We start from the raw sequence: 23020 nt of genomic DNA, 5'->3' as shown, positions 1-23020 counted from the left end.
CGTGCAGCACCTCATTAATTACATTCATGAACACGCCCGGAGAGCCGCTTAAGCCGAACGGCATGACGAAATACTCAAACTGTCCGAGCGGGGTGTTGAATGCAGTCTTCCACTCGTCCCCCTTAGCGATGCGGACCCGAAAATAGGCATCCCGTAAGTCCAGTTTTGTAAAGATGCGCCCCTCCCCCAAGCGGCTGAGCAAGTCCTTAATGAGGGGGAGGGGGTAGGCGTTGACGCGAGAAGCGGCGTTGATCGCCCGGTAGTCGGTGCAAAGTCGGAGGGTGCCGTCCTTCTTCTTGGCGAATAAGACCGGGGCCGCCATGGAGGAGGTGGCCGGGCGAATGAAACCCCGGGCCAGGTTCTTGTCCACGAAGGCGCGTAGCTCCCGGAGTTCGGACGGGCTCATGTTGTAGAGTTTCGCCTTTGGGAGCTTTGCTCCGGGGACCAGTTCGATGGCGCAGTCGGTTGGGCGGTGGGGTGGAAGCTGGTTGCACTCTTCCTCCGAAAAGGCTTCGGCAAGGTCCCGGTAGCAGGCAGGGATCCTTTCGTCCGGCTCGGGGTAGAGACCCATCGCTCTTAGCCAGGGGTTGAGGGTGGCGGGGCTTTCGGACCACGGGACCACGGTCCCCACGATGACCACAAGCGGTGCCTTGGGTTGGTTGCAGTACCAGAAATGCAACTTGCAGTTTGGGTGGGAGAACACGAGGCGTTTCTCATCCCAGTCGATCTCGGGGCGGTGGAGGTCCATCCAGTCCATGTCGAGCAGGATGGAGAAGCCCGCGACGGGGGCGATGGTGAGCGAGAAGCGCTCCCAGTGGGGGCCCAGGTTTAGGGCGAGGGCATTGGTGGCGTGGCGGTTGGCCCCCCCCGCCCACCGGGGCCCCGTCCACCTGTTGCATGATGAACGGTCTGGCCAAATCTTCCAGCCGCGCACCTAGAGCCTGCGCAATTCCGGGGGTCACTAGGGAAGTGGAGCACCCGGAGTCCACGCATACTTGGACCTCAACCCGGGTGTCGGCTTCCTCATTGATCAGTACCGCCGGGAGGAGGACGGGGGGTTGGACTCGTCTTGGGGGCGCCGGTGTGCCGACTGGGAGGGTCCGCCAAGGGGCGCCCGGCAAGACGGACCGTCCTCGTTTCCCGAACTATCCGACTGGGAGGATTCGGGACTGGTTTGGGAAGAGAGCTCCACGTCCGTCGAGGAGGTGGCCGGGGCGAGGAGCGCCCTGGGCCCCCCCTGTTTGTTGGCTGGTTTGTCCGACGGGCGCTGGCGGTCGGAGGCCGGGCGGGGCTTGTTTCTGTCTTGTTGGGGGGAGGGCTTAGCTTTTGCCAAACGCGTTGGGCAGACCGAGGCGAAGTGCCCCTTCCCCCCGCACTCGTGGCAGAGCCCCATTTGCTTGCGTCTCTCACGGTCGGGCGCCGGCGCAGCGGTGGGCAGGGCGGCGATTGGTTTGGGGGCCACCGGGGCCCTGTCCGCCCGCGACGTGCGCAGCAGGCGAGCCGCCTCCTGGCGGCGGCGGTAGGCTCTATAATCAGCCAGGTTCGCCTCGATCACCCCCGCAGCGTCGATCCACTGCTGGAGGTCTCCGTCCTCGGGCGGTCCCCGGTTGAAGACCCCGTCAGGCACGGGGCGATCCAAGCCGTCTACGAAGGCAGTGATGATCTGGGTGTCATTCATGGTGGTAATCCTGGCCGCGATGGCGCGGAAGTCAATGACATAGTCCATCAGGGGTCTCCCCCGCTGCTTCAGTTCGGCCAGCGCCTTCGTCGCTTTTCGTTCACGGAAAGGGTCCCTGAAGGCGTCCCGGAGGGCGGCCCTGAAGGATTCTAAAGAGGTAGCTGCCTCCGTCCCCCTCTCGTACGGGGTGATCCACCATTCCATGGCCTTGCCCTCCAGGTTGCAGCCCAGGGTGCGGACTAAGTCTGCCTCGTCCGTGAAAGAGTCCCCCCACTCCGCCAAGAAACCATCCACCATAATCAAAAAGTAGGTGAGCCTCTCCGAAGACCCATCGAACTTCACCTTGAATTTCCGGCCGCCCAGATGGTCGTGGCATTCCCCGCAGGGTCGTCAGGCTGCCGCGGGGGTGGTTGTCGGGCCGGTGAGGGCGGAGGGGCGGCTGGCAGTTGAAGTTGAGGATGGTGGGGCCGGGTGTCCACGGTGAGAGGGGCATAGGTCCCCCGCCTCAGGGCTGCGGGGCGATCCCACTCCCACGCTCGGTGGTCTCCCCGGGGCGCCGGGGGCATCTCTGGGGGAGTGGGAGTCCGCGTCGGGGGTTCCCCCCATGGGCCCGATAGAAACGTACCGGGGTCCGGGGCCCCCGACCGGGAACGTGATGGTAAGGTTTCCCTCCTCGGGCGGCGGGGTTCGTGGCGTGGGAGCGGCTCGTTGAAGACTGTGATCCGGTGGGGCCCTGGCCGGGGCTCGGGTTCGGTGTCTACATCGTCCTCCTCCAGCCAGGTCATCGTGCCGCCCGGGCGCGAGAAGGCCAATTGCTTGGGGGGGGGGCAAACGTGGAGAGGAGGCCTGTGGCAGCGGCCCCCCCCAGGGACTCGAGAGTCCCGTACCCGAGCGAAGGGGTGCTGTGATGCTTGGGCCTGGCAACGGGGCCCGCAGGGGGGCGAATAGCAACTCGGGTAGCCGGGGCAGTAGAATCGCCTGGCAGGGATGCTGGCAAGGAAGATCGGCCCTTCCTCCCCTTCTCGGAGGCAAGGTGGGCGTTCCAGAGTTCGCGGTAGGTTTCGGCTTGGCGTAGGGCCTCGGTCTCGGCCCGGCGAAGGCCTTCGATTTCTCGGCGTTGGTCCCCCACGTGTAGCATCAGACCCTCGAGTTCTTCGGCAGGAACAAGGTGTTGGCGTCCTTCTCGGGTGAAATCGACTCCCACTTGACGGCCCATTTCGACCAGCCGGTCGGCATCTCCCGGGTCTTCGGGGGCTCCCTCATCCTCGTCCTCGCCCGGAGTAGAGGGGGGGCGATTTCCCCGTCGCACTCGCAGTATCCTTCGCGGGGCTCGGGCATGGCGGGGTCCGGTGGTCTCCGGCGTCAGGAGGGGTAGCCAAAGGTACCGTGGTCGCGCCGTCCTCGGCCCGTTCCTCAATGGGGACGTGGATGATCAGGCGCTGGCGGCCCCCGTCCGGGGACTGCTCCACGATGTCTAACCCTGAGTCCTCCGGGGCTGCCGCGGCCATGGGTAGCGAGGCACACCAACGGATGGATTAACAGGGAGAAGTGGTTATTATCAATTTGTCAGGAATCAGGCTGAGCCCAGCCTGTGGAGTCCCAAGTGAAAGCGCATCAAGAATCCAACAGTCGGTTGCCAATTCCAGAGTAGAGCTTTATTAGGCAAAGTCCACAGTAAGCTAAAGCATGCCAAGATCTTCCTAAGCAAAGATCTTGATAATAACAAAGTACATAGGGGATAGGTAGGGTAGATATAGGGCCCACCAAATAAGGGAGGGGGACCCAGAAGGTTTCGGCGGGAGAGCGGGTACAGGTGACAAAAGGGGTTCTGTTCCCAGGCTGCCAGATGGCCCGGAGCCTTATCGGGAGGTTGGCACATTGTTGAGACTTTGCTGTCTCCGCAAGGACACTTACAGTAAGATTGATACATTTGTTGGGGCTCCTCACCCGGTGGGAAAGGAAGGGAGTGAAGTTCTCAGAAGACAGGTTTATTGCTTTATGGCCTTGGCTAGCCTCGGCCGGAGAAGGCATGAGAGTGTGAGAATATGCAGGGTCGCGGGGAACAAGATGGCATGAAGCAGGGGGGTTCATGACACAGGGTACCTCAGGGCTCGGTGCTCGGGCCCGGTACTTCTTAACATATTTATTAATGATCTAGACTAGATGAGGGAGTGGAGGGACTATTCATCAAGTTTGCAGATGACACCAAATTGGGAGGACTGGCAAATACTCCGGAAGATAGAGACAGAGTTCAACGAGATCTGAACACAATGGACAAATGGGCAAATGAGAACATGATGCAATTTAATAAAGATAAGTGTAAAGTTCTGCATCTGGGTCAGAAAAATGAAAAGCATGCCTATTGGATTGGGGATACGCTTCTAAGTAACACTGTGTGTGAACGAGACCTTGGGGTACTTGTGGACTGTAAACTAAACATGAGCTGGCAGTATGATGCAGCAGTAAAGAAAGGCGAATGCCATTTTGGGCTGTATCAACAGAGGCATCACATCAAAATCACAAGATGTCATAGCCCCATTGTATACGGCACTGGTCAGACCACACCTGGAGTACTGTGTGCAGTTCTGGAGGCCTCACTTCAAGAAGGACGTAGATAAAATTGAAAGGGTACAGAGGAGAGCAATGAAGATGATCTGGGGCCAAGGGACCAAGCCCTATGAAGATAGGTTGAGGGACTTGGGAATGTTCAGCCTGGAGAAAAGGAGGTTGAGAGGGGACATGATAGCCCTCTTTAAGTATTTGAAAGGTTGTCACTTGGAGGAGGGCAGGATGCTGTTTCTGTTGGCTGCAGAGGAGAGGACACGCAGTAATGGGTTTAAACTACAAGTACAACGATATAGGCTAGATATCAGGGAAAAAATTTTCACAGTCAGAATAGTTCAGCAGTGGAATAGGCTGCCTAAGGAGGTGGTGAACTCCCCCTCACTGGCAGTCTTCAAGCAAAGGTTGGATACACACTTTTCTTGGATGCTTTAGGATGCTTAGGGTTGATCCTGTGTTGAGCAGGGGGTTGGACTATATGGCCTGTATGGCCCCTTCCAACTCTATGATTCTATGATTCTATGAATCATGTTAAGACTTTTAAACCAGTATCCTACCAGCTTTAACTGCTGTCACTCCCTGATTACCCCCACAAAGTTCTCCTTGGAGACTTTTGCTGTGGCTGTTTTAAGTTCCTCTGCTGTGTTCACCGTTGCCAGGGTCTCTGTGCAGTTGCTCCCCACCTTCTTGGTGTGCTCCTAGGATTTGCTCACAGGCTGGGTGGGAGGGGTGTGCAGATGAAAGTGGGGGGTTGGCAACAAGACCTGAGCAACAATTTGGAAGCAACATCAATATTTATGACACACCTGCACATACACCTGTCTGTCTTATATTCTCCTTTTCAGCCACAAGACTCAAGAGAACTCAGCTGGTCTCCTACCCAAGCAGTGATGGGACCCAGGGCTGGTCAGATTAACTGCATTTTGTGCATTCAGACCAGTCATATCCATGTCTGACTTTCCGAAGCAGGTAAAGTCTTGGTATTAAAGAGGGAATGTTTGAGCTGTCTAGGCCCATAGCTTACATGTTTTAATTAAACAGGGAGAGCTTCGTGTCATAGTTAAGAACAGTAAACTCTAATCTGGAGAACTGGGTTTGATTCTGCATTCCCCGTGCAGCCAGCTGGGTGACCTTGAGCTAGTCACAATTCTCTTAGAACTGTTCTCATAGAGCAGTTCTTTCTGAGCACTATCAGCCCCATCTACCTCACAGGGTGTCTGTTGTGGGGAGAGGAAAGGAAATGTGTTTGTAAGCCACTTACCCACATGCTTACCATCAACTGTGGGAGATCCAGACCAAAGTCTGCCATCTGGAGGGACTGGGGAATTTTTTGTAATCCGCCTTGAGTCCCACCAAGGAGGAAGGCGGACTATAAATGTAATAAATAATAATAAAATAATGATGAGTGAGATAGCAAGAGATTAAAGGAATCGGACTGCTGACACTAAACATTTTAAAACTGGAAGCTGTTTTTGTTCGTTAACTGTTTTAATTCTATTTTTTAAATTTTAATTTTTGGTATATGTGCCTATGGTATTGCTCACTGCCCCGAACCAGTCTACTGGGTGATATAGAAATACATAAACAAACCGCTTTGGGGCTCCTTCGGGTAGTCAAAAGTAAGGTATAAAACATCAGCTCCTTTTATCTTCTTCTTAATTATTACATGCCACTTCTGACTTCCCAAGTGTTCCCAAGCTGCCTCTGGCAGCTTCAAAAGATGTTAGCTTGCAAACAGAAGAGGCTTCTTGCATCTCTGTGATAGGATTGCCACTCTGGGCTAAGAAAGATCTGGAGATTTTGGGAGTGGAGCCTGGAAAGTGTGGGGCATGGGAAGGGGTGGGACCTCAGCAGGGCATAATGCCACAGATCTCACCCTCTAAAGCAGCCATTTTCTACTGGAAAACTGATCATGGCATCTGGAGATCAGCTGTAATGGCAGATCTCCAGCTGGCACCTGGAAACTGGTCACTCTAGTACTTGAGTTGCTTTGTTACGTCCCTGAACAACAGAGTCCTTTATGCTATCTGCCAAATTAATGGGGTGGGAGGGGTGTCAGGGTCTTCTCTGAACAGCTCAGCCTCTCAGCCCAAGGAGCCAAGCTGTGCACTGAGGGTGATTTGGGGGATCAGGGAGTGCTCAGCACTACGGAATTGTCTGCCAAGAGTGTAGGTTGCCCAACTCCAGGAGGTAGCTGGAGATCTCCTAGGATTACAATTGATCTTCAGGTGACAGAAATGAGTTTCTGTAGAGAAAATGGCCATTTTGGAGGCACCATACCCCACTGAAGTCCCTGTTGTAAAAACCAATATCCTTTTCTGAATATAAATCTGTGTGATGGCCTTTAGACCAGCCATTCTCAACAAGGGAGCACTGGCACATTTGAAGAGGGCCACAGACTGAAAAATGAGAGGGGGGTGGGCTAGTAACTGATCTGATGAAATGCCCTTATTGTCACATATTATGTCATTAATTGCTAGAAAGTCCAACCTTCTCCAAGGGAGATAAAAATAAATAATTTAATCTGTCCCATTGTGTGTGTTTGAATTAATGCATTCAAAAAATGCACCTGCTTCTCTTGGTCGAATGTTATACAAATCTGTCTCACCTGTGTGTAAGATAAGGTATGTCGAGTACAGTTAGTTCACCCTTAGCTTAGGCCTTTTCTATCCTAGCTCATTGTGCAAGTGGCCAGCCCACTGCGGGGGGCTCTGGGGCCTGAGGAGAGCTCCTTAAAAGTCCATGGCCCAAAAAAGGTTCAGAATGGCTGCTTTAGACTTCACAGAATCCCAGGCAGGGTGAATGGGGGCGTTGTGTTTCGAGACCCTGCTGCTGCATGGCAGTTAGTCTTTATCTGAAAGAATCATTCTGTGGTCTTTGAAGAACTGGTAAACAAGTTGATTTACTTTGGTTCATAGTAACAGAAGAACAATTGTAGAGCTGGCAGCCTATTTTCTTTTCTTTTCTTTTCTTTTCTTTTCTTTTCTTTTCTTTTCTTTTCTTTTCTTTTCTATCTATCTATCTATCTATCTATCTATCTATCTATTTATTTTCAAGCAGTTAACATGTAATAAAGCAAATACATAATCTATCTCGCTGAGAACACACTTCTTTTCCTGAAACTGCCTGGGACTCTCGCTTTGTCTCAGACATAAAAGCGCAGATGGAGAATTCCACTTAACCGACAAATCTGACAGAAACAGAATCGTAACAGTTAGATTCTCCCATCATGCACTGCTTCTCCCTCCAATTTGAAGGCACGGATGTAAAACCCAACAGCCCCTCCCCTCAGGCCCCACCTCCCCAATCTCCAGCAGGTATTTCCCAACCCACAGCGGGCACCCCTATGACCGTGGCCCAAGAGCGCCAGAGGCCACCCTCCCTGAGCCTTGCCACCGGCCCCTGTACGTCACCTTGCTGCCACTGGCAGGATGCAGACCTGGCCCAAACAGTGTTCCCTGATAGGTCCCTCCTGGCAGGGGATTTCATAGAATCATAGAGTTGGAAGGGGCCATACAGGCCATCTAGTCCAACCCCCTGTTCAACGCAGGATCAGCCCAAAGCATCCTAAAGCAATTTGGCTTATTGGGAGCAGGAGGGAGGCCCAGCTGACTTGCAGCATCTCCTATAACAACCCTATTGTACATTTGGCTTCTACCACAGAGTTCCTGCCCAGAACCAGTTTGGTGTAGTGATTAGGAGTGTGGACTTCTAATCTGGCGAGCCGGGTTCGATTCTGCACTCCCCCACATGCAGCCAGCTGGGTGACCTTGGGCTCATCACAGCACTGATAAAACTGTTCTGAACGGGCAGTGATATCAGGGCTCTCTCAGCCTCACCCACCCCACAGGGTGTCTGTTGTGGGGAGAGGAAAGGGAAGGCAATTGGAAGCCACTTCGGGTAGAGAAAAGTGGCATATAAGAACCAACTCTTTTTCAGTAATATCAGGGCTCTCTCAGCCTCACCCACCTCACAGGGTGTCTGTTGTGGGGAGAGGAAAGGGAAGGCAATTGGAAGCCACTTCGGGTAGAGAAAAGCGGCATATAAGAACCAACTCTTCTTCTTCAGATATCAGTGTTACCTCAACATGATGATGTCCCTTCCGGATCTAAGGATGCCAGTCCCTTGGAGGGCTCTGGGGATCCCCTGGAATTCCAGCCCATCTCCAGGCTACAGAGCTCAGTTCCCTAGAGGAAAGGGCTGCTTGGGAGGGGGACTGAGGGATGCCAGCCTCCAGGTGGGGCCTGGGGATCCCCTGGAATTCCAGCTCCTCTTCAAACTACAGAGCTCAGTTCCCTGGAGGAAAGGGCTGCTTGGGAGGGGGGCTGGGGGATGCCAGCCTCCAGGTGGGGCCTGGGGATGCCCTGGAATTCCAGCTCATCTCCAGACTACAGAGCTCAGTTCCCTGGAGGAAAGGGCTGCTTGGGAGGGGGACTGGGGGATGCCAGCCTCCAGGTGGGGCCTGGGGATGCCCTGGAATTCCAGCTCATCTCCAGACTACAGAGCTCAGTTCCCTGGAGGAAAGGGCTGCTTGGGAGGGGGACTGGGGGATGCCAGCCTCCAGGTGGGGCCTAGGGATGCCCTGGAATTCCAGCTCATCTCCAGACTACAGAGCTCAGTTCCCTGGAGGAAAGGGCTGCTTGAGAGGGGGACTGAGGGATGCCAGCCTCCAGGTGGGGCCTGGGGATCCCCTGGAATTCCAGCTCATCCCCAGACTACAGAGCTCAGTTCCCCTGGAGGAAAGGGCTGCTTGAGAGGGGGACTGAGGGATGCCAGCCTCCAGGTGGGGCCTGGGGATCCCCTGGAATTCCAGCTCCTCTCCAGACTACAGAGCTCAGTTCCCCTGGAGGAAAGAGCTGCTTGAGAGGGGGAATGAGGGATGCCAGCCTCTAGTTGGGGCCTGGGGATCTCCTGGAATTCCAGCCCATCTCCAGACTACAGAGCTCAGTTCCCCTGGAGGAAAGGGCTGCTTGAGAGGAGGACTGAGGGATGCCAGCCTCCAGGTGGGGCCTGGGGATCCTAAACCAGAGTTGGCAAACCTACCCGGATCACATTCCACTTTAGGAATATACCCTTCCACTTAAATCCTCCCTTATTTACCTGCATTTTTACTTCTGTGCCTTTATTCATTCTGTCATTTTGTTTCACGGCATTTTAAATACTCCAGTAGCTTTGGTATTTTTTGGGTACTTACACTGGAATTTTCTGATGATAGACATTTTGGTCTGAAACATAACACTAGTACCTTAAGAATAACTGAATTTTATTCAAAGGTATAGGCTTTTGTGAGCGATTAACAAGATTGTGAAAAATATTTCGCCATTCTCCCAGAATTTAGTGAGATACCCAAGGCAGCAGGGGAACAAACATATGGTTGTGGGGGGGACATTTTGACTTTTCAAGATCAAATAGTCTTTGATTCAAAATATTAAGGTTCTCAAACTCATTGGACATCAGAAAAAGGTCAATTGAGAATCCAACCTGAGTAATATTCACTTCAATAAGAAGAAACCATGAGCTATATTGGGGGGATCTGGCAAGTAATACATTATTCATAAATTATTAATTCGTAATGCTTCTTCAGAGATTACTCCTCGTGGATTGGGCCCCTGTGTATCTGAACAAATGTGCATGGACCTGAAAGCTTATACCTTGGTCTTAAAAGGTGCTACTAGACTCAAACTTTGCCCACCTGAATAGTATGTGCATTTTGGTTCTTTGCTTAATATAACATAGGTGACCACAGCAGTTCTTTGCACGTTATTTAGAAATTTCAGTTTAAATCTTTTATGAAGGCCTCTGAGGCTGGAGGTGGTTCTTGCTCCTATTTAATTACACTTTTGTTTACTGGCACCCCATGAAAGGAAGGCAGCTCCTGGCTGCATGTCACAAGCTTCTAAGCAATAGCCCCTAAATCTAATCACTCCGCACTAGAAAGTGTAATTGGGTCAGGGGTTTCGTGTGTGTATATGCATGATTACCAAACGAACTGAATGGAATTCTATTCTTATTTGTGCGTCTGTCTTTACGTACTTTGGAAACAAAGCGGTTCTACAGCCAGTCAATTGATACTACCCCTAGATAAATGGTCAGAAGGCGCTTCCGAGCTTAGCGTCTAGGCAGATACGCAAACCTCTCTTCTCACAGAAACTTGGGAATGTAGCTTGTTGGGGCCTCCTGAGTTTGTTCCAAGTAATGCAAAAGTATTAATAACCAGGGCATTGCCCTCGTCGCCCACCCACACTGTACTTAAAATGAGATCTCCCTTCCTGTGGCTTTGACCTTGTAAGCAGTCCCAGCCTCGTCCAGCTCCTGTCTCCATTTTGCATGGCTAGCTTTATGGTAAAAGGGGTGGGTTTTTTTTCTCTCTTCCAGAATGCAACGCTGGGGAACGGCTTTTCATAACAGCCATCTGCAGATGTACACTGGAGACATACAGTCACCAGTTTACACTTTTAATGTGGAATATATTCCGGCATGTTGATTGCAAGTCACCACTCAAGGTCGAGTTTCCCTCAAGGGTTAGAAACCTTTTATAAGTAAAGAGCCAAATTTCGGAAGGCGAGATCAAGGAAGAGCCGGTACCAAAGAAAAAAGGTCCAGTTGGAGAACTGAAAATATACAGATTACCTTTAATGGCACAGAATCCAAACAGATACAGATAGCCACAACTCAGATGAACACAGATGGTATACACTGAAATCTGATGCATGGTGTAGCATTTGTACAAACACAATAATTGAATGTTAACATTTTTCAAAGTACATTGGAAACTTTGGAGAACTGAAAATATACACTTTATCATTAATAATTGACATGTGGATTAATAAATTAATCAGCATTTCTGCACCATAACCATTCTTCTTCTTGAAAAGCTTTCAATAAGCCATAAATATACATAGGAACACTGTGGACAATTGCTTTTGTACATGAGCATTAAACCGGCATGCCTCATGCTCAGTATTATGGCAACTCCTCATCCCTATCGTTTCCTGTGCGGCATCCCAAAGAAATCCCACAAATACCTTTGCTTTGCCATTCCCTCCCTGTACTTTTTAGTCTAGCTGCCCCTCCATTATTCCTCAGTGTCAAAATTTCATTTTTTTTTTAAACAACCACCCTTCTCCATCACTCACATAGCTTTCTGTGCCCAGGGAATATGAGCAATACTCTGGCAATGGCTAAAAGGGAAACGATAACAAAGACAGGCCTTAGAGTTTGAAGGGACCTCATGGGTCATCTAGACCAGTGGTCCCCAACCTTTTTATCACCGGGGACCACTCAATGCCTTTTACTGAGGCCCGGTGGGGGGGGTAGTTTACTCCTCTACTCTCAACCACTGCCCTAACGCTCTCTGATCACTATGGTAATGTTTAAACAACCCTTCAAAATAAGAGACAGACACGCCACAACAATGAACACAAGGAACATCTTATTTTCATGGAAATTTTAACTCATGACAATGACAAATCAATGGGAACCCTGAGCTTGTTTCTCTGCAACGAGAGTGATGAGAGACAATGACACCCGAAGTGTGTTGTAAAGGGCCGGGGGGGGGGGGGGGGGATGAAGTAAAGGGGGGGGGAGAAGGTGTCCTTCGGGGCCCACCTCCAATTAGTTGAAGGGAGGGGCCATTCGTTCTGGTCTGTCCGTCTGGGGCAAGAAAGAACAACTATGCTCCATCCATGATATGGCAGCCTTTTAAATACTTGAAGATGGTTATCAAATCCCCTCTCAGTCGTCCTCTCCAGGCTAAACAGACCAAGCTCCCCCAACCTTTCTTCCTACGTCTTGGTCTCCAACCCCTCACCATCTTTGTTGCCCTCCTCTGGAAATGCTCCAGTTTGTCAACATCCCTCTTCAACTGGGGTGCCCAAAACTCAAGCCTATCAAGATCATCCTGTATTCTGTTGCTGCCATCAGTTGTGTTTGCTACTCCTCCCAGTTTAGTATCATCTGCAAATTTAATGTATCCCCTCTAATCCCTCATCCAAATCTAAATCATTTATAAATATGTTGAACAACACAGACCCCAGGACAGATCCTTGGGGAACTCTACTTGTCACTCTTTTCCAAGAAGATGCTGAACCATTAACAAGTATCCTCTGGGTACGATCTGTCAACCAGTTATGCGTCCACCGGACAGAATTAGGATCCATACCACATTTTGCCAACTTGTCAACAAGAATATCATGTGGAACCTTATCAAATGCTTTACTGAAATCCAGATAAACTATGTCCACAACTTAGGCTGCCATTCCCATCTCTCCTGTTGTGTTATATTGGCTGGTCCAATATCACAAGATGGGAAGCAGTTTATAAACTCCCAGTTATAGGGGGGGGTGGATGGGGGAGGGATTAACTGATTTGTAAAGGGAAAGGGGCAAGTGGCTGATTAAAGTGGAGTCCTCCCCATCTAGACCGCTTGTCCCAAAGCCAGAGCACCGCCTATGGAAACAGATAAACTGAGTAGTTACCTGGAAAAGGTAAAGCCAAGGGGCACCTTAAGGAAGACCAATGGCCCAGCATCCCATTCCCCATAGCGACTGACCAGATGTCCCTGCAAGGGCTCAAAGAACAGGCAAGCCCGTCAGTTGTCTTCTCCATCTCTGAACATGGAGGTTCCATGTAGCCGTCCAGGCCTTTGATAGGCCCTTCCTCTGTGCCTTTCCAGCTGCAAATCCCCACTCTGCCTCAGAAGCTCACCGGGGGACCTGCGACCAGTAGCTCCCACCTCACAGGGTTGTTGTCGAGAGGATAAAACTGAGACCGTGCCGCAAGCCGCTTTGACCCCCCGTGGAGAGAAAAGTGGGGTATAAATACATGAATGGCTGAATCAGTCTAACCCCTGCCTGCACAGCCTCCCACACGAACTGCAATCGCGAGTTCAGCCCCGTCCTCCGGGGGACCTGGGCTGGATTTCCGGGGCTCCCCAGGCCCCCCCTGGAGGCTGGCATCCCGAGGAGCAAGCCCGGCCCGCAGCAGCCCCGGGGGTGGGGGTGGGGGTGGGGGTGGGGGTGGGGGGCGCGCATTCCTGGCCGGCCCGCCGCTTCCTCCTCCTCCTCCTCCTCCCCCCCCCCACGTGCGGCAAAGACTCCGCGCGCGCCCCCGCCGTCCTACTTTCTCTCCTCCAGGGGCGGCGAGCGCTGGAGGCCCCGCCTGTCGCCCGATGTAGCCGGCAAGGATCGGGTTAAATTCGAGGGGCGCGCGCCTGCGCGCACGAGTTGCTCTTTAAAAAAAAAACTGTTACGAGAGAAAACTGCGCGCGCGCAGGATCTCACTGTCCCTTTTTCTTGGGGGGGGGGGGAGGAGGGCGAGCTTGCGCAGTTAATCCACAAACCACTCGTGGGCCCGTAGAGAAAGCTGGCATTCTTACGCTTGCGCAGTTATTCAACATGCGTTTTTCTTTTATACCCGATGGAGGGGGGTAGGGAAAGAACCAGTAGACTTGCGCAGACAGGGTCAGACAGAAATTTATGCGCATGCGTATAAAACCCCCATCTGCGTACCTATCCATAGACACACAGCGAGAGCAAAGGAAGACTGAGCGTGGCGCAGGCGCCTTGGGGGAGTATGGTGGCCGCGGGCAGTGAGGGAGAGGAGGGGGAGGAACACCCTTTCTGCGGCTGCGCACGCATCCTCTCGTGCGCGCTGGAGGAAGGCGGAGGAGGGAAACTTTCGCGCATGCGCGTGGCGGCAGCCCTCTGCCTGTGGTGGCAGCCCCGGGAGGAGGAGGAGGAGAAGGAGGAGGGAGGGGGAAGAAAAGCGGAGGGCTTTTCTGCGCGTGCGCAGAGCTGGCTCGCCTCTCGCCAGAAGCAGCAAGAGGAGGAGGCGGAGGCGGCTCTGGCTGTGTGGAGATCGCGTGAGGGGAGCCCAGGCGCCGCCGCCGCCGCCACCCGACCCAGCGAGCGAGCGACGCGCGGAGAGCCCGGGCGCAGGCAGCGCGGGGAGCGGAAGGCCTTGCGGCGGCGGAGGAGGCGGCGGCTGCAGCGAGCGGCTCTGAGGCGCGGCGAGGCTCCGGCGGGCATCCCGCACGGCCTCCCTCCCTCCTCCTCCTGCTGCTGCTGCTGCTGCTGCTGCCCCCTCCTCGCTCTCTCGCGCGCCCCCTCCCTCCGCCTCCTCCAACATGTCGGCGCCGGCGGCCAAAGTCAGCAAGAAGGAGCTCAACTCCAACCACGACGGGGCCGACGAGATCTCAGGTGGGCGAGGGGCGGGCGGGCGGGGGGAGGGAGGGGGTTGGCGCGCCCGGCCCTCGCCGCCATCTTCCCCGCGGCCGCCATCACCGGAGGCGGGAAGCGACGCGGGCCGGATGTGCAGGCCGCGGCGGCCGCCAGGAGGAGGAGGAGGCCATGTTCGGCGGCCCTTTTGTTTCGGCGCGCTCCGGCCCCGCTGCCTTCCCGCCGCGCCCGGAGAGGGGCCGCCTCGCGCCTGCCTGCCCGCCCGCCTGCCTGCCTGCCTTCCGCCGCCGCCGCCATTCCGCGCCCGAGAGCAGCGCCCGCCCACCCGCCTGCCCGCCCTTGTATTGTGCTTTTGTGCCCGGGAGGGGGACAAGCGCCATGATGGCCCGCGCCGCATGGCTGGCTGGCTGGCTGGCTGGCTGGCTGGCGGGTGCTGCTGCTGCTGCCGCCGCCGTGCCCGGCCCCGAAGCCCCCGCGCCGGCCCTGCGGAGGAGCTTTCTGATCCGGCGCTTTGCGAGGCGTCTCGGCGCCACGTGCGGTTCGCGGCCGCCCAAGGGAGCGGGCTGTTTTTTTCATTGCAATGGGCTGCTCTGGTTGTGAGTCGGTAAGCGGGTTTCTTTTCTCTTTTAGCGACTAACGCCGCGATCTTTTCTACGGAAAAGTCCCCCCCCCCCCAAAAAAAAGCCTAAAACGGAATGCGCGCCCCTGAAAGGGAGGGGAAACAGCTGGCTCTTTTCGAAATCAACTTTGTTGCTCGTAACTCCCTCCCTCCCTCCCTCCCGCGGACGGGCTCGAGCCCGCGTGTGAAGACGCGGCGAGGGCGCACGTGGAGTCCCCTTCGTGCTGCCGCTTGTCTTGAAAGAGGGCTTTCTGGCGGGATGGCCTCAGGGGCAACGGTAATTGGGGGTCGGTCTTCACACACGCTTGCCCAGTTCCCTGGGGCTAGCCCCCAAATAGCGTACAAAGGATCACAGTAGGAGTTGAGGCAGCACGAAAAATTCAAGGGCAAATTACGTTCCCGCCTTTTAGCTGTCCAAACTCCCAAACTTTATGTGTCTGTAAGGCAAACTTCTTGTTTAGTCATTATGATGTGTTTATGTTGAAGGTTTGAAGACTCATACTGTTTTAGTTAAGCTTGTCACAGTCATTTCAGTTCAGTGCACGTTTCCTCTTGAATAAAGTTGTGTTGAGCTTTAGAGCTCTACGTTTCTGTCTAAATCATCTTAGAGAAGTGCTGGCAGCGGTGGTCATCTGCAAGGCGAAGGATGCGTTGGGTGAAAAACCTTTTAATGGATTGTGTTTAAGTATGGCAATACAAGTTGAAAGAGAATTCTTTGGCATTTCTCAGCTTATCTATGAATTTGAGGAGCCAGTACACTTCAAAAATTTTTTAAATCAAGCCCATGTCAAATGTTATACACTGCAGAGCTCAAAGTTTATAATTCAGATAAAATAAAATGTGCACTCAGGATGGTGACCTTGCTGATAAACTAGCATGTTTCCCTCTGAGGCCAGGATCAGAAAACAATAACCTAATTCTCAGGGGAGACTTTGTGAAGATGATCATTAATCTCAAGTGATTTTTTGCTCCATTTATAACAATATTAGTGTTATTTGTCTTGAATTGTCCCTGGAGCCTGCCTTAAGCATCTTACTGACAATGTTTTTGTTTTGTTTTCAGACAAAGAGCAACAGGAAGCAATTGAACATATTGATGAAGTACAGAATGAAATAGACAGGTAATCTATGTGCTCATGTTTCTAGTGTAGAAGTTAAATATGTTATGCTGAAGTAATATGGTGATTCACAAAACATATGGGTTCCAAAATCTGATGATCTGATTGAAAAGCCACTATTGATTGTACCCCTGTTCTAATTATGAGAATCGTAATTGAAACAATATCTTCACATGAGATATATGTCAAAATCTAGGCCTTGGTTGAAAAGAAAATAAGCAACTTTAAACCCAAATGAGTAGAAACTATTACAATTATAGTGGTACCTTATGTACCAAAAGTAGACTCTGCAAAACTGAAACATTAGCAATAATTTTAATCTGCAGTCCTTAAAGTATTTAATTATTATTAGTAGTTTTACATAATCATAAAAACCTTACCAAAGCTCAGTGAAAGAGCCACTTCATTCAAAGGCAGATCTATATAAATCTTTGCTCAGCCTAGTATGGTCAGTCCTGAATGACATTGATGGTAAAGTGAAACTTCTAAAGGTTTATAAGGCTTGATTCAAGTCCCCTTAGTAGTCAGAGAAGCCAATAATCAAATGGGGGTTTTATGCAGGCAATGCAGTCTGCTGCTGATTTGATGCTCTTCTGAGTTAAAATGAGTAGAAGACAAGAGTTGCAGCGTGGAATCTATGATGCAGTAGAATGGCTGAGTGAAATTAACAGTATGTCAAGGTTTGCCTATCATTCATGAGAGAACTATACTTAATTAAGCGCTGAATTCCTCAACAAGTCTTGATTAGTGGAATCACATAGTTTGTAGTGTTAACTTTTGCAATGCAATTAGATTTGTTCGTTTCAGCAATTTTTGTTGGGAGTCCGGTATGAGTATAATCTAATAAGGACTAAGTTCAACTGGCATCAAGATAAATCATCATTAAATAGTTGTTCATAATATGGTGCTGTTATTGAGTTTTAGTTGTGCTAGCTTGTCATCACAGGACTATCACACTTTATAATTATTTACAACTGAAGTTGAGTCTCTGCCTCTTTGAAACTTCTAAAAGCTTCTGATCATCATGCCATATCTTGACACATATTATTGCAGACTGAATGAACAAGCCAGTGAGGAAATTTTGAAAGTAGAACAGAAATACAACAAACTCCGCCAACCATTCTTCCAGAAGAGGTCAGAATTGATCGCCAAAATCCCAAATTTTTGGGTAACAACATTTGTCAACCACCCACAAGGTAAACAAGTCAATATATATATATATATAATATATTTGAAAGCTGTTTTGTTTCTTATTAATATTGCCGATTTCAGTAGCATCAGACTTTCTGGATCCTAAACAAGATATCCCACATAAAGATCATTTAGTGACTATCTTCTCTGGTGTTTTCCTAGAGTCTAACTTTCTGCATCCATTCTTTTGATTTATGTCTATAAATAACTTTGAGGCATACCCTGAAGGTTATTTGTTCTATAGTGGTTATGAAATAACTTTGTAGTAGGGAAAATGTATAATTAAAATATTAAATGACCTTTTGACTGTTGTATGATGTGATGTTTTCCATTGCTTTTAAAAGAAAATCCCTGAACCAAAGATTCTGTATTTTGAGAGCGAGGTTTTGTTGCAACCCATTTTAAGGACAATCAGGTGTACTGTATGCTGCTTTTAAAGCACATGTAGAACAGTTTTATGATAGACATCTCATAATTTTGCCTTAGTATCTGCACTGTTGGGGGAAGAAGATGAAGAGGCATTGCATTATTTGACTAGAGTCGAGGTGACGGAGTTTGAAGACATCAAATCAGGTTACAGAATAGATTTTGTAAGTGTCGGTGCACTGCATCATTCTTGCATGTCTCTGCATGGCTGGGAGAAATATTTGATGCTGCTTGATACATACATTTGACATCTGTGTGATGTATAGTAGTATCTACGTTCTTAATTTTCTTTTTCCTCTGCCACAGTATTTTGATGAGAATCCATATTTTGAAAACAAGATGCTCTCCAAAGAGTTTCACCTGAATGAGAGTGGGGACCCGTCATCAAAATCCAGTGAAATCAAATGGAAATCTGGGAAGGTATGCACCTGTTGAGTATGGCATGATAACAGCTTTTGTTTCCTTGCTGGATTCTAGCCACTAATCTCATTACCTTCTCTAACTGGAATATGTTTCTGCTTGATGGTAAGATTGAGTTGGCCCGCATCTTCATAGAGAATTTGGTGATCTCCTATTAAACCTTGCTAAAGGAGAGGAGAAGGGGGCATATGTATTCTGTGGGTATTTTCTAAATTTCTCAAAGCATGAAATTCTTAATATTGGATTAATTGATCTGCTTCAATTCAGTTAGGAACAGTTGCAGTGAAGTTTTGAAGGCAAAACTTGTCTGTTCAGTCTGTTTGCAAGAGTTGTGTGGAGGTCCAAGTTAATAAAAACCAGTTGCTGTTTTCCTAATACTGTAATAGGTAGAGAGCTAGAAATACATGTTAAATAATAGATCTGTATTGGTCCCTTCTATACTTCTGTTAACATGGCTTAGCTGAAGTACCCTTGGGCAGTTGACATCTCAGTGGCCCCACTAAAGGGCTACCTCAATATGGCCAGCACCCCAAAGAACTTCACAGCTACCTGGGCAGGCTTCGGGGCTGGATTCTGGGAAAGTTGCTTTTGCACTATGGCTTGAGGTTCTGTTTCTCAAAGGAGAGGGGGCATTACGCTGTGTAGTTTCCTGTTACTTGGCCAATAAGTGCCTTGAGGAGTAATCTTTGAATCGGGTGACAGCTGCTTAGCGGTCATGAATGTGAAAAGTCCACCCTTTGGAAGGAAAACTTAAAACATTCTGTGCATTCCTGTTTCAGGATCTGACAAAGCGTTCAAGCCAGACACAGAACAAGGCCAGCAGAAAGAGGCAGCATGAAGAACCAGAAAGCTTCTTCACTTGGTTTACTGACCATTCTGATGCAGGAGCTGATGAGCTAGGCGAGGTCATTAAAGATGACATCTGGCCAAATCCCTTGCAGTACTATTTGGTAAGAGGCCTTCAATAAGCTCACCACATTTGAAGCTCTGTTATTTTAGGCTGCTGAGTAAGATGCACTAATGTTAATTGTCTGCGTTTCATATAAGGTTCCTGATATGGATGACGAAGAAGGTGAAGGAGAAGAGGACGATGATGATGATGAAGAGGAGGAAGGATTGGAGGACATTGATGAGGAAGGTGATGAAGATGAGGGTGAAGAAGATGAAGATGATGATGAGGGTGAAGAAGGAGAGGTTAGAAACCTAAAGCTGTACTCTTGTAACATCCCAGGTGCCAGAGTCTGCTCTGTAAATTGAACAGAACTGGTTACAAGCAAAGTAGCAACATCCCACTATGAGAAGCACAAACATTGAAATTTGAATCCTGGCTATTAACCTGTGCAGTGATTTAAGGAGGATAAGACAGCCTTGCAAATAAGGCCCCTAGTAAATCACACATAGTTTTACTAGTGCACTTGCTTATGTGTGCCTTGGGATTTCCCAGAGTGTTAGTAGGCTCAGAAATTCTTCTAATGGGGGGGGGGGGGTGTCATATCTCCTGAGCGGAGGTGATGCTGTACTTGCCAGGGACTAGCTACTTTGAAACTTAGTGCCATCATGTGAGTTTTTAGGTATATTATAAGGAAACGTGCTTGGTGGGGAGGGGATATAGAGTCCATAATATGGATTTTGGAAGTTAGTTCAGTTGAAAGATTTCAGAGAAGTATTGAGGGATTATAGCAGATTGTGGAATGTGTGAAAAAATAAGTGCTGAGTTTTTAAGTCTCCTTAATGAAGGTGGTAAATAGCAGTAATCTAAAGGTTACTTCTCTTTCAACAGGAGGATGAAGGAGAAGATGACTGAACACTGATGGATTCCAACACCCTCTATCCCCTCCCCTCTTTTCCCACCCCTCCAGTCCCTGGGAGCAAGTTACCGTCGATTCCCCCTTCCTTTTGTGCTCAGTCACCTTGTTCTCTTGAGGTCTTTTTTTCTCTCCTCTTCACCATGGTTCACAAAATTTTTGGAGAAAATAACTTGAGCAGAATACAGTGGAAAAGAATCTACTCATTTCAATTTTTTTATCCCTCTGTTTTGAAACAAACTCTTAAATTAAATCAACACACTGTGTTCTGTGGGGAAGAAAGAGAACCTTCTGCTCCCTTCCCTGCTGGAAGCTGAAGAGCGCTAGGCCCCTGTGTAGTAGTGCATAGAATCTAGCTTTTTCCTTCTTTCTCTGTATATTGGGCTCGGAGATTACACTGTGTCTCTATGTGAATATGGACAGTTAGCATTTACCAACATGTATCTGTCTACTCTCTTGTTTAAAAAAAATGAAAAAGCTAAAAAAAGGGGTTATAGACAGGGTAAGCGAGGGTGGGTTTCAGATGTTGGGGTGGGTTAAGTGGGCATTTTGACAAAACATGACTTCTCCTTTGGCATGTTTAATTGTGATGTTTAAACAAACATCCTTACAGTTTAAGATGACACTTTTAAAATAAAATTCTCTCCTAATGATGACTTTTGAGCCCTGCCACTTGATGGAGAATCAGCAGAACCTGTAGGATCTTATTTGGAATTGACATTCTCTATTGTAATTTTGTTCTTTGTTTTGTTTTTTCAATTTTTTTTGTTTCACTGGAAAAGAAAGATGCTCAGTTTTAAACGTTAAAAAGTGTACAAGTTGCTTTGTTACAATAAAACTTAATGTGTACACCAGGGGGCTGATAGTCTTCACTGAAGAAGCATGCTTTGACCCAGAAACTTTAGTTTGGTTTCTCAGTGTACAAATGTTCCATTAGTGCTAAATTTATATATTGCAGGAAAGACAAAGATTAAAAAGCAATGTCCGTGTGTATATAAAAATCATTGGCAGTTTCCCTCCCTTTCTCTAACCAAACCTGTAAATCTCTCATGCAGCCAACTACTTTCCAAAGCTTACGTTGTAGGGAAGGCTTCTTGATTTTGGCAGAAGAGGCATTTGCCTGTTCCCTGCTACCCTAGTTTCTTCAGAGCTTACTTGGGACTTGTTTCTCCGTCTATATGGAAGCTAGCCCAGCAAAGCTCTGTTTTAATTCTCTCAATTTGGCCCTCGGTCATCCTTGGGACTGAGCAGAGACCGAGGACCTGTTTTGAGATCTAGTAGGAGTGATAAATCATATTGATGTAGGTGGAATTAACTGTAACTTCATCTATTGGTATCAATAAAGATCACTGGATTGGCACATGTAAAGTGAATATTGGTCCTTCAGAGTCTCTTGAATTTTGGCCTCTTCCTCAGAGTTCGGTTTAAATACTTGTTTTTCCAACACTTCCTAATCCTAGTTGACATCGGAGGAACCTTCACTGCTCCTTGAGAGAAGTATGTGAATATGACTTCCATATAGAGTAAGAAGGGAAAAACAGATTATAAAAGTCAAGCAAGAATCTCTACAAATAGGTCAGCAGAAAATTTTTCCATGCCACATTCTGATGAATGATGAAAAGGAAATCTGTTCGGTTTTAATAATATTTTACTCTATAAATATAACATGTAAAAATGTATATGCAGCTACTTAGGCCAAGAAAATCTACTGAAAAGTGTGTTTTGGAGTAGAGTAGTTCTAGAGCGAATCATTTGTATAGCCTTGCAAAATAGCGTGTTATGCAGAAAAGTGAGAAACTTTTTCCCCTTCCGCTCATCAACAGGTTCTAGCAAAAACTGCTTTTGACCTCATTTAGCAACTTCGCAACACTGGTCATGTCTTCTATTGTAAGAATTTTGAAATGGAGGAATCTTAATTCCCAGACATTGATGGCTGGTGCAAAGAAGCTTAAGCAGCTGTTCTTTACCTCGGAGGAACAGAAGGCCAGGTTAGATTCAAGCCGGTAGCTGTGTTGGTCTGAAGATCAGGTTGCTAAGGCATGTTTTTTTTTAAGTGCCCTGACAGTAAAGGCCCACCAGCAGCAAGTTGGAACGTTTGCAGCTCATTTTCACTGAGGCAAGGAATTACTCATGTTGGAACAGAATCGGGAACAAGTAGAATGTTGTGCAACAGAAGAGTGGAAAGTGCCTTCAGGTACCCCCCCCCACACACACACACACAAACAGAGATTAGCATTGGCATGCCTTCATTCGTGAGCTTTGGAAGTTCTTATTTTCAAGGTTTGTGAATCTTCAAATTGAATAAAATGTATTTTAATATGGAGGAGGGTTACGTACAGAATGTTTACACAGTCAGTTTACGAGCTGGATTAGAGAAGGATGCGAACAATGCTTTCTTGTAGACTAACATGGCTGCCCTGCCATATATTGCAAAAAAAGTTGGATGCTGGAGAAGGTTATGTAAGATGGTGACAGGTATGTTTAAACAAAATCAAAATATTTTAAGACAACTGTGTCATACACTTATTTTTCCCAACTACACAAAAATCCCATAATAGTATAGGATTAAAAAAACCCAACCCATAGTTTAAATTTTGCACTGGTTTGAGATTTACTCTTCCACTATTTCACTACAAAGACTGATGAGGGAGCAGAAATGTCCCAGAGAGAGTAAGGTGGGTGTGGATCAGTTGAACATTGTCCCAGCAAAAAGGTTCTAGCTCCATAAAGTTTGGAACTGGTAAGTATATGCAAGTAATTTTAGTTCAAACATTTCTAGGTTTAATTTTACCTTCAAAAATTCTGGGGAATTTGCTCCTTAAGTGCTTGCTACCAGATATGTTTTAATGAGACTTGAAAAACTAGTTTCTTCCTATGATTTTGGGTTGATTTAAAGAAACAACCAACAACCAATGACAAGAAAATGTCATTTGCTAAAAGTCTGAGTTAATGGCTGCTGGCGTGACCCTTAAAAGGTAGGTGCCTCATACATTCCAAATAGTTCAAGCTGCTTCTGCCAAAAAA

General features: G+C 48.7%; 1 protein-coding gene across 2 annotated transcripts; it reads left to right on the top strand.

Moving 5' to 3' along the window:
- Positions 1 to 13995: 13995 nt before the first annotated feature.
- SET (SET nuclear proto-oncogene) lies at positions 13996 to 20845 on the top strand. Of its 2 annotated transcripts, none has more exons than XM_077305287.1 (8): positions 13996 to 14439; positions 16100 to 16157; positions 17208 to 17350; positions 17832 to 17935; positions 18078 to 18191; positions 18971 to 19141; positions 19239 to 19329; positions 19972 to 20845. In XM_077305287.1, the coding sequence occupies exons 1-8, from the start codon at positions 14367 to 14369 to the stop codon at positions 19977 to 19979; spliced, it is 762 nt and encodes a 253-aa protein (XP_077161402.1). In that variant the 5' UTR covers positions 13996 to 14366; the 3' UTR covers positions 19980 to 20845. The 2 variants fall into 2 exon arrangements, with proteins under 2 accessions (XP_077161402.1, XP_077161401.1); XM_077305286.1 differs by having other exon boundaries at positions 14000 to 14439; positions 19239 to 19385.
- Positions 20846 to 23020: the final 2175 nt, after the last annotated feature.

Source organism: Paroedura picta, chromosome 12 (assembly GCF_049243985.1).
Source record: "Paroedura picta isolate Pp20150507F chromosome 12, Ppicta_v3.0, whole genome shotgun sequence".
In the NCBI taxonomy this organism is placed as follows: domain Eukaryota; kingdom Metazoa; phylum Chordata; class Lepidosauria; order Squamata; family Gekkonidae; genus Paroedura; species Paroedura picta.
The sequence above is the reverse complement of the archived record's forward strand: the minus strand, read 5'-3'. Positions and strand labels throughout refer to the sequence as shown.

Bases quoted from the DNA above. Each gene is read 5' to 3' on its own strand.
- SET (XM_077305286.1), top strand. From the start codon at position 14,367: ATGTCGGCGCCGGCGGCCAAAGTCAGCAAGAAGGAGCTCAACTCCAAC. The intron at 14,440-16,099 runs GTGGGCGAGGGG...TTTTGTTTTCAG, and splicing joins CGGGGCCGACGAGATCTCAG to ACAAAGAGCAACAGGAAGCA. The intron at 17,936-18,077 runs GTAAGTGTCGGT...CCTCTGCCACAG, and splicing joins CAGGTTACAGAATAGATTTT to TATTTTGATGAGAATCCATA.